The sequence below is a fragment of the Electrophorus electricus genome, chromosome 5 (genome assembly GCF_041902795.1).
Source record: "Electrophorus electricus isolate QZ-2024a chromosome 5, ASM4190279v1, whole genome shotgun sequence".
In the NCBI taxonomy this organism is placed as follows: Eukaryota; Metazoa; Chordata; class Actinopteri; order Gymnotiformes; family Gymnotidae; genus Electrophorus; species Electrophorus electricus.
The window spans coordinates 30,805,488-30,817,409 of record NC_137501.1 but is presented as its reverse complement, the minus strand read 5'-3'; the positions used below and the strand labels follow the sequence as shown (position 1 = coordinate 30,817,409).

The following is an 11,922-nucleotide window of genomic DNA, read 5'->3' as shown; positions in this document are numbered from 1 at the left end:
GTAGTAGAAATTGGTGGTGTTGTCAGCATAGTTGTATTGACAAGTTCTTATAGTAGGTGTTAGGTGGGGTAATTGCTAAACTTGTTGGAGTAGTTGGAGGAATAGATGTTGATGCGATTTTTGGCATTATAGTAGCAATAGATGTTACAGTTGTTTCAGCATAGGTGTTAGCAGATGCTACTGGAGGGATAGTAATTACTGGCGTATTTGTTATAGCGGTTGTTGGAGATATTATAGTAGTTGACGATATTACTGGTGTTGTTCCTAATGCTTCTATTGTTGTAAGGTGGGCTTGAATTCAGGTCAGCTAGGTGATGACACCAACAGCCTACTGGGTGAGTAACTGCACTCTAATGATGGTGGGCCCGTGTGCAGAACAGTTAGATCTTGGATCAGGTAAAACAAAAGGAAAAAACTAAACACGCCGAGCGTGGTAAAAGGGAGAACAAAGGACGCCACGGGAATAAATGGCAACCCCGAAACACTGGAGAAAACCAAACTAAAACTTCCCAAACAAAACCAGAAAACGGGGATGAACTAAAATGGCAAAGGGAAGCCTCAGGAGAGAGACAGACTCGAGAGGGAAAACTGGAGATGGGAGGGGATGTGTAAAAACACGAACACCCTCACAGACAAGAAGTGAAGTATAGCATGAGTGCTTACAGACCTCAATACCTGAAGTTACCATCTAGGCGCTTGGCTCAGAACTTTGCCAAAGACCCAGCACAGACTGACCGGGTCGCTGGGCTTATATAAGGTCAAGCCCAGCTGTTGGGTGTTAAGCCTGATTAGTGGTGTGCCTGACTCGAGGCCTCCCTCTGGTGGCCAGAGGGGGCCTCAGCCTGGCACCAAGCCTTAAAATTGTAGTGTTTGTAGTTGTAGTAGCAGTTATTGCAATTGTTGTCAGATTAGTTACTGGAACAGTAGTGTTAGTAGTTGTAGTAGTAGTTGCAATTTGCAGAGAAGACAAGGTCTTGTGAAGTACAAAACCATATGCACAACATTATATGAAACTATCAATTTGAACTTTGATGGTTTTAAACAATAGCCCACTGTGAAACACTTTCCCAAAGCACTGATTATTTACTTATAAAAATGTTACTATCTTGACTCTGGCTTGCTCATTAGCTACCTTCTCTGCTTCACCTGTGCCTCTATCCAATCCCAAACAGTGTCTACATATATATACAAAAAGTGATGTTATTTGTATTCATAACTATAAAATTTTAACATTGTTGTTATCGTATTCAAAATGCTATAAAAGTACTTTTGTTAAGATCTAATAATAGCCTGGTGTTTGTATATACGTCATTCTAACATCTGTGAATGAAGATGTGTGTGACCTCACCAAAGGAAAGAATGTCAGCATAGATAACCAGATAACCGTCACAAATAATGTGAAGACGGAAATGTTTCTTTAACACAGAAATTCCAAATCATGTAAGATTTTCTAAATTTTCCCATGATATTTTAAGTATAAAATTATATGCAGTTGTTAGAAAAATGTTTCAATATCACACTTAATTTAAAGTGAATAGTGAGTCATTAAATGTAACATGCTATTGTGCAACTGTGGTAGGAAACAAAGGTACCTTTTTGTCTGTTCTTCAGATGGATAACACACCCAATATGGAATGTCAACAATGCATCTTTGAACCACATAATCCTTTCAAACCAGACAAGAACAAAATGCTCGATTCCACGTCATCCCATAGTCATGATCATTGAGAAATATGTTTCTGGGCTATAAAATAGCCCAAACTAAAGCAAATGTTGCTTTACCAGCTTGCACCACAGGACACCATCACTCCAACCTGGTGACTATATGAACTGGAATACACCATACACAATAAATCACAATTCACCCAGACTTCACAAAGAAATTGGGTGAGTGTCACGTCTCATGTTGTTGTTGTTTTTGTATTTTCAGTGTAATGTGTTACTTTATCTTGCAAACAAAGACATAAAATATTTTCATGATGGGCCAAGTGTGTGAAATCTCAATATCTCAGTTAAAACTTAATCAAGTCCAACTGTCAAGCCTCTCGATTTCAATCACATATCCTTAAATTCATTACAGACAAAAATAATGGATATCACATTCATAGAATAGATACTGGAAAAAAAATCATAAATCAATATATGTGAATACATTAGCACATTTCTAATCCCTCAATAAACACTTTCTCCTTTATAACTGTTTTTTTTATTCGGTGTTATTTACCAATTACAATTTTGGAGTCCTCATTTCTTTTTAATCATTTGAAAAACTAGAGCTGTACACTAGAAAGAAATTCTACTATTTTGTCATTGACATTTACATGCCTACAAGTGCTCTATAGGTCATATTTTATGACTAATATACAATACTGAGAGCTAGCCTGACAATATTGGCCTGTTTCCACTTTGTATTAATGTGTTTCATATCTGTATTGTATCTAGATTTACTGTGGCCAAATTCCATTTACACTTTTTACAGTATGACCAGAAGAGATCTTATTGTACTTGCATAAAAAGCAGATAAACCCAAACACAGTTTCTGCTTTACTTCTTTAACCTACTAAAAACATAGTTCTTCAATGGCTATTACCAGTGTATTATATACTGTCATATACGGTCAGAAACCCTTTACAACAGACAATGAAGTGTCGGCATACAGTGTTAGCTGGCTGCAGGAACTCTGTTGGCAGCTGCTGTAATTTCTGTAATTTATATATGCTGTAATTGTATATGGATTCTGAAGACACACTTCTGAATAACACAGTTATGATTAATATCCATCTCTGGTCATCTCCAAATGTGGTCTGAGTGAGCTGATGGCATAGCATTTTTTGCTGTGTATATACCTGGTTTTTCATGTGGTTAATTTTAATCCGAACAAGAGCCCATCATCAAACATGCATGGTAATAGAAGGTGTGTACAAGATATATTGTTTTAATGTTACGGTTTTGATGGTATTTAATATATGAATCAAAGATTTGAAATTTGAATTGAAATGCTTTGGGATACATTGAAAGAAATGCTTCAAATGTCAAAAAAAAAAAAAGACTGGGAAAGATCACTTTACTGATTTAAAAAGATCTCTTATGACAAGGTGAGGCCGGATGCAAGTGTGAGGCAATATAATCCTTAAAGAAAAGATGTTTTGTAAAAAAAACAAAACAAAACAAAAGTAGAGATGCAAATAAAACACACAAGTGCAAACAAGGAATGCACAAATGTAGTCACTCAGGTTACGCACGGAGTCAGAAAAGGAGACCCAACGAGTATTCTGCTTGCTGTCATCAATGGTCAAAGAAAGGGAGAGACAAAGATTTATTCATATGCAGACACTGTTTAGGAATGGATAGAGGCAGAGGCGAAGCAGAGAAGGAAACTAAGAAGAGGTAGCCAGGGTCAAGATAGTAACAATCTTATAGGTAAATAATCAGAGCTTTTGGAAGAGTTTTCACATTGGGCTCAAGGGCAATTGCTTAAAACCATCAAAGCCTACTACTGGTTATAACCAATGAGTGGATATATAGGTGGGTAACATTGCTTCACCCATTCCAGTTGTGCTAATTTCAAGCCTCCAGTTGGCCAAATCGAAAATGAAACATGTATGTGGTTCGCATTTGTGCGGTAGATCAAATTTGAAACCAGTCTGTGTAGTAAGACCCCTGAAGGAAAGTAGAAACATGTGATAGGATAGTGGGTTTACCCAATGCCCAACCATATTTCAGTACTCAAACCAAATGTTTTTCTAGAAAGCTAACCATACCAATACTTTTGTTTGAGCATGGCATCTAACAAGACTGTTTCTTGAAGGCATTTTCGTGTAATTTTGGCTACCATGCTAATGTTATCTTGCAGCTGGTGGATATTAGAAATAACAAAAAATAAATAAATAAATTTTTAAAAATGGTAAGGAACCCATCACCCAGGATCTCTTAATTCTGATAACACTACAATAAAAAGGCATGGCTTGGCTTCACAACTCAAACTATTCTAACATTCAAAGCTATCAGCACTGTCAAATTTTAAAAACTGTCAGTAGTCTCAAATGATGGAGATGTTTCCTGTTTTGTGTTCTATGCTTAAGCTATGCAGTAACTTAGCTATTGGAAAATGTGTAAAGCATATACTATATGCAAAATTGTATCTCTTTGTCAACCAATGCCCCTACAAATATCAGGATATTTTTAAAAATATTTTTTTAAACAAAAATATAAGACAAAATATAAATATGAAGGCAATAAATAAAACTGCTGGAACACCACTGCCAAAAACAACAACCCTCACTGGGTGTGTAACTTGAAAGCTTACTTCAATGAGGTTAAAGATAATACTGCAGAAGGAATCAGAGAGAAATGTGGATTCACTTACAAATGATACTTCAGGCACCTGCTACATGGGATCAGACATTTTGGCGTTACTTTTCCATCACTGTCATGCCCTCTACTCATATACTATCCATAGCAACTAGAACAATCACCCACTGTTCATTTCAACAAAATTCACTTTGCATGCATTAAAAATAAAACAAATTGGATATATTATGAATAAATATGAATGTTAAGGTCAAACTGCTGATTCTTTAATATTATATAATAACATCTATATTATGTACTTTTAAGGTTTCATTTCTGAAATAAGCACGATGAATGCAAAAATATTGACTGCAGTGTTTGTTATTGTGGGTAAGTTACATGCTTTCATCACACAATTTCACTTCTTTTGAGTTTCCATATTATATATGATAATTTCATAATGTTATCCACATGGTTTTGTACTTCACAAGATCCTGTCTTCTCTCCTAATTGCAGGAACAATTGCAACTATTACTACAGCTTCTAGTACTACTGTTCCAGTAAGTACTCTGACAACAACTGCAGTAACTGCTACTACAACAACAAAGTCTACTAATGTTAGAACTACTCCAAGAACAACTACAACTAGTCCATTAAATACTAGTACTGCAACGACAACTACCACTGTGACAACTGCTCCATCAACTATTAGTACTTTAACAACAGCAATACCAACAAGCTCTCTGGTTACCTCACCACAAAGTACCACAAAAGCAACAGTAATATATACTACTACTACAACTACTACTACTCCAACAACAACTGCTACAACAACTAGTACTGCTCAAACATCAATTACTTCTACATCAACAACTACTACTTCTGCAACTACTACTACTACTCCAACAACTACTACTACTCCAACAAGTACTGCTACTACTCCAAGAACAACAGCTACAACAACTAGTACTCCTCCAACATCAACTACTACTCCAACAACTACTTCTACATCAACAACTACTACTTCTGCAACTACTACTACTGCAACAACTACTACTAATAGTACTGCAACACCTACTACTCCAACTACTACTACTCCAACAAGTACTGCTACTACTCCAAGAACAACAGCTACAACAACTAGTACTCCTCCAACATCAACTACTACTCCAACAACTACTTCTACATCAACAACTACTACTTCTGCAACAACTACTACTACTCCAACAATTACTACTAATAGTACTGCAACAACTACTACTCCAACTACTACTACTACTCCAACAACAACTGCTACAACAACTAGTACTCCTCCAACATCAACTACTACTCCAACAAATACTTCTACATCAACAACTACTACTTCTGCAACAACAACTACTACTACTCCAACAACTACTACTGATAGTACTACAACAACTACTACTCCAACTATTACTACTACTCCAACAACAACTGCTACAAGAACTAGTACTACTCCAACATCAACTACTACTCCAACAACAACAACTTTTACATCAACAACTACTACTTCTGCAACAACTACTACTACTACTACTCCAACAACTACTACTAATAGTATTGCAACAACTACTACTCCAACTACTACTACTACTCCAACAACAACTGCTACAACAACAACTAGTACTCCTCCAACATCAACTACTACTCCAACAACAACTTCTACATCAACAACTACTACTTCTGCAACTACTACTACTACTCCAAAAACTACTACTAATAGTACTGCAACAACTACTACTCCAACTACTACTACTACTCCAACAACTGCTACAACAACTAGTACTCCTCCAACATCAACTACTACTCCAACAAATACTTCTACATCAACAACTACTACTTCTGCAACAACAACTACTACTACTCCAACAACTACTACTGATAGTACTACAACAACTACTACTCCAACTACTACTACTACTCCAACAACAACTGCTACAACAACAACTAGTACTCCTCCAACATCAACTACTACTCCAACAACAACTTCTACATCAACAACTACTACTTCTGCAACTACTACTACTCCAACAACTACTACTAATAGTACTGCAACAACTACTACTCCAACTACTACTACTACTCCAACAACAACTGCTACAACAACAACTAGTACTACTCCAACATCAACTACTACTCCAACAACAACTTCTACATCAACAACTACTATTTCTGCAACTACTACTACTACTCCAACAACTACTACTAATAGTACTGCAACAACTACTACTCCAACAACTACTACTACTCCAACAAGTACTACTACTACTTCAAGAACAACAGCTACAACAACTAATACTCCTCCAACATCAACTACTACTCCAACAACTACTACTACTCCAACAACAACTGCTACAGCAACAACTAATACTCCTGCAACATCAACTACTACTCTAACAACAACTTCTACATCAACAACTTCTACTTCTCCAACAACTACTAATACTCCATCAACTACTACTAATAGTACTGCACCAACTACTACTCCAACAACTACTACTACTCCAACAAGTACTACTACTACTCCAAGAACAACAACTAGTACTCCTCCAACATCAACTACTACTCCAACAACTACTTCTACAACAACTACTTCTGCAACAACTACTACTACTACTCCAACAACTACTACTAATAGTAATGCAACAACTACTACTCCAACAACTACTACTACTCCAACAACAACTGCTACTCCAACAAGTACTACTACTCCAACAACAACTGCTACTCCAACAAGTACTACTACTCCAACAATAGCTACAACAACTAGTACTCCTGCAACATCAACTACTACTCCAACAACAACTACATCTACATCAACAACTACTGCTACTATTCCAAAAACTACTACTACTACAACAACAACAACAACTGCTCCAACAACAACTACTACTCCATCAACAACTTCTACTACTGTGACAACTCCAACAACAACTACTATTACTCCAAAAACTACAACTACAACAACTACTACTACTACTGCAAGGAGTACATCTACTACTATAGCAACAAGTACTACTACCACAACAGCAGCCGCAGTAGCAACAACAAATCCTCCTCTAGCTGTTGGCCTGATGATTGTCATTCAGCAAGTGTATGCTCCTGAGCTCAGTGATCATAATAGTGCACAGTTCCAAGCCTTAGAAGTTGTAGTTGTTCATGAGGTGAGTATGACACTAATAAAAAAAGCGTTGAAATATCTGATTCTGTTAGAACGCTGTACTGAGTGTGGGATTTTGCGTAGAAGACAACTGAAACCCACAAAGATTCTTAGTCAAATTCTGTATTAAGAGTATACAAAGAAATAGTTAAGAACATTGCACTGGCAGAGTTTATGAACAATTATGAAACTCTCTTTGTAGTTCAACCAACTGTACAGAAGCTTGCATGGAGTTCTCTTCATCAGGACTATAGTGCTAGGTTTTAGGTAAGAGTTGGTGCTTATGACTACAGACTGACTTTCATTACAAGCATGTGAAGTAGAACCCTATAGCACCACTTTATCATTTCTTAAGCAATAATGTTTATATAAACTACTTCTTAAAATCGTTACGAAGACTTTTTAGTCAATGCCTTTTTTAAGATTTTATTATATTTTTTCCCCTTCCCAGAGCTGGGCCCACACGCGCAGCACAAAATGTGGAGGCAGACATCCAGTTAATCTTCAACGAGAATTCCACAACATCGATACCGAACAATACTCAAATTGTGAATGCTCTTAAACAGGCTATAATAAACCCAAGCTCAGGATTCAACCTGTCAGTGGATGCAGCCTCAATCACTATCACCAGTGAGCTGAGCCTAGTCTACCAAATTTCTGTTACAAAATTAATGGCATTAATTATATGTTAAGCAAGTACTATTGTAGCTAGCAAAGCCTATTATTATTGGTAATATTAGATAAGTGTAAGTTAATTCTGTATTCTAGTGATGCGTCAGGAAGAATTTTTGCATAACATATCCTATTTTTGTCTTTCAGGTTCTCCACAAACTATACCTGTGATATTCCTAACAAATGGCACTTTTAGTAGTGCTCTCTCAAATTCATCTTCAATTTTATTCACAAACAGGTCATCAATGATTAAATCAGGAGTAAGTATGAAATAATCTGTTAACTGCAGAAGTACTCTTTAAAAAAGTATGTGTGCGTGTGTGTGTGTGTGTGTGTGTGTGTGTGTGTGTGCATGTGATTGTGTGTGTGTTTTAACCACCTAATTTTCCCTTTACTTTGTAGCTTAATCCTTTTTTCATTGCTGACTACTCTAACACGTTCAGCACATTGACAGTCGCAAATTTCAGGTAATTACATTATGTGATTATGCATATGTGCACAGACACACACCTGACCAGGCAAAACATATTTAATGTTGCAAAGGTTTGCATCACAACCCACTACATAACCAAATGATAATCAAATGGTTTGCATTAGTATTTTCTTGTGGTTCACATTACATTTGCCCATCCAGTGATGGAGGTCTTACCACTAACGGCATAGCGTCGATCTGGAACTTCATAGACCTACATTTCGGTGCCAATGTCACGCTGCCCAACAGCACCCAGATTGGAGAAACGATAATAAGAGCAGCAAGAAACAACACCCTCCCCTTTCAGATCTTCACCTCTAAAATTATAGTGAATGGCACAGGTAAGTAATTTCATTTACATGGTTTATGGAAACTCATGTTAAGTCTAACTCAGCTTGTGTCAATTTGTTCACTTTTATTCATCAAATATTCATACTTTATTGCAATGCAGTAATATCATCAAGTGAAGTCAGCAGCAAGATCAGCATCTTTTCAGCATCCTTCATGGTGGCCATGTCACTTCTGGTCACATGGTCCAGCTGAAGAAAACCATGAATCTTTCACCAGGAAAGATGCAGAAGGATTACAGTGTCTAACTATCTCACGGAACAATGCTAAATTTTAGAAACCTCACAAGAAGCCCAGCTAAGCACAAAATTCTTAAAGAATGCTTATCCCCTCAAATGTCCCAATCATTTAAACTAAATAATATATAAATAGAGCACTTTATCAACTGAGCAATTGCAATGAAAAACCATACATATCCATTTACTGTTTTTCCACATTCTACAAAATAAAAACAATAATATAAAGCATTACTGCAAATTTGTAGTTTAATTTTAATGTAGACATTGTACAAAATCAAAGACTAAAATAACCAATTACACAAAAATGGGAAATGGCTGAAATATTGTTTTTCATTGCAAGAGCTCAACTATTAAGGTAATTTTTAAAACCCTGTCAGTGTTTGCTGTTCAGACTGCTCTTATGATGATTTTTATTGTAACTTTCTTTAAGTTATTTTTGTATATAATGATTCTCAAGTCTGTACAACTCATAGATAAATAATATATAATTACATTACATCATTCTACAGTGTTTAGTGCTTTACTTTTTTATGAACACATCTTGTATTAAATAATCTCTTGAAAAATAATTAAATTAAAAATGTAAAATGAGAAGAAAAACACGTGAATGTTTTTTGCTTAAATTTTTAGTACATAAGTGTTTGCATCTGTAGAAGGGCACATCTGCGTCACATGCACAATAATCAAACAGGTATTATGTAAAGAATGCAGTCAAAAATGTGGGAGTATGACGACCCACCCTGGGAAGCAATGAAGAGTTCCTCAGATAACTGGAGAGTCAAGAGCAGCCCTACGGACCGAAACATTTAGTTTTGGTGTAGCTGGTCTGACCTAGAGAGCTGACCAGAGTACACTCACATTTGCGCTATGAGCTTTCTAGGAAGTGGTTGCATTCCCGTCGGCACGGGTGGATGGATTGCATCTGATTCCACAGAGTCTATAGGGTTTTCAACAAGAACAGAAATCACTCTTTATCTTGTCTGCACATGTATACATGATTCGTTGTGCTCAGTATTGATGGCTGAATGAAGTTACACTTATAGTGTGCCCTCTAAGGAAATCAAGGCCACTTTACAATTAACACACACGACTTTATTAGGCTAGCTATCACTAGTTATGCAGACATACACATGCAGTTTATTAGGATAGCCAGTTTTTACCTAACCTCCATGTTTTTGGACTGTGTAAGGGAACCGGCGACCCCACAGGAAACCCATGCAAACATGGGAAGAATATGGAAACTCCACCAAGATAGGGACATGAACTGGAGACCTAGTGCTGAGAGGCAAATGTGTTCACCTTGGCCAGTGTGCTGCCAAATGGTTGTGATGTGATGGTTGTGATGTTTGCATTATTGTGCCACAGAGAATAGTATAGACATAGTATACATAATATACTATACCTTAGTTTACTATACATTACAAAGTATAGACACGATTATAATCCAGTTTCAATCAAAATGCTCATTATATTTCTGTAAGCCTAGAATTTCATTAGTAGCTATCCATTTCTTCATAACTGATACATAAATAGTGATTATGGCTTTACTGTAGTCAAACATTTCACTCACAACAGTGAGTAAATATTTACACAACAGTTAGCAAACATTTATCTTCAGATAAATGATTTTTCAATGTTACCAGCTGTTATATTTTCTGGCCACTGTTATTGGTTCATTGGTTTTTGGAAATAAAAGGTTTAGGATGTTATGAGTGCCAACAATTTGCACCTCTGATGTAGCATGGTACTTCCATGACCACTGTACGTCTGATAATAACATTACATCAAAAACTAGCTGCAAACAAACACAATTTTGTCACAGTAAACATGATGAAAATTCCCCATCTGGAGGATATACTTTGTCAAATTCTATTAAGCTATATGGGTTTGTATGCACCACCAATGTAAATAAATACCCTGTACTCAATTATATGTGGAACCACATGGTCCTGTGAGATTACAAAATGCTCTGGATTTTTATTTTTTGTTTGTTTATTTCCTGGAGAAAAAGGACACAACTCAAACATAAGCAAGGAACAACAAAAAAGCCTCAAGGACAAAGTCAAGTGACGTGAAACTTGGGATTTGAGTTTGGGCCAGTGAGGAGGTTTCTGTTGTTGAAGTATTTCAGATATTGAGTGGAGTTGAAATATACTTTGTGTCATTATTTATTCTGCATTTTTTTCAGTGAACTTCAAAATATACAAAAAGTGATGTTATTTGTATTCATAACTATACAATTTTAACATTGTTGTTATCGTGTTTAAAACGCTATAAAAGTACTTTTGTTAAGATCTAATAATAGCCTGGTGTTTGTATATACGTCATTCTAACATCTGTGAATGAAGATGTGTGTGAGCTCACCAAAGGAAAGAATGTCAGCATAGATAACCAGATAACTGTCACAAATAATATGTAGATGGAAATGTTTCTTTAACACAGAAATTCCAAATCATGTAAGATTTTCTAAATTTTCCCATGATATTTTAAGTATAAAATTATATGCAGTTATTAGAAAAATGTTTCACTATCACACTTAATTTAAAGTGAATATTGAGTCATTAAATGTAACATGCTATTGTGCAACTGTGGTAGGAAACAAAGGTACCTTTTTGTCTGTTCTTCAGATGGATAACACACCCAATATGGAATATGTCAACAATGCATCTTTGAACCACATAATCCTTTCAAACCAGACAAAAACAAAATGCTCGATTCCA

At 36.1% G+C, this 11,922-nt stretch overlaps 1 protein-coding gene across 1 annotated transcript; it reads left to right on the top strand.

Moving 5' to 3' along the window:
• Positions 1 to 1,791: 1,791 nt before the first annotated feature.
• Positions 1,792 to 10,781, top strand: LOC145657918 (uncharacterized). The gene is made up of 9 exons (XM_081714774.1): positions 1,792 to 1,887; positions 4,618 to 4,680; positions 4,807 to 7,475; positions 7,674 to 7,738; positions 7,923 to 8,101; positions 8,291 to 8,403; positions 8,546 to 8,610; positions 8,778 to 8,956; positions 9,067 to 10,781. The coding sequence occupies exons 2-9, from the start codon at positions 4,641 to 4,643 to the stop codon at positions 9,156 to 9,158; spliced, it is 3,402 nt and encodes a 1,133-aa protein (XP_081570900.1). The 5' UTR covers positions 1,792 to 1,887; positions 4,618 to 4,640; the 3' UTR covers positions 9,159 to 10,781.
• Positions 10,782 to 11,922: the final 1,141 nt, after the last annotated feature.

Excerpts from the sequence above, each read along its gene's own strand:
- LOC145657918 (XM_081714774.1), top strand. The coding sequence starts at position 4,641 with ATGAATGCAAAAATATTGACTGCAGTGTTTGTTATTGTGG. Across the intron at positions 7,476-7,673 it reads AAGTTGTAGTTGTTCATGAG|TTCAACCAACTGTACAGAAG; the intron begins GTGAGTATGACA and ends CTCTCTTTGTAG. Across the intron at positions 8,957-9,066 it reads AATTATAGTGAATGGCACAG|TAATATCATCAAGTGAAGTC; the intron begins GTAAGTAATTTC and ends ATTGCAATGCAG.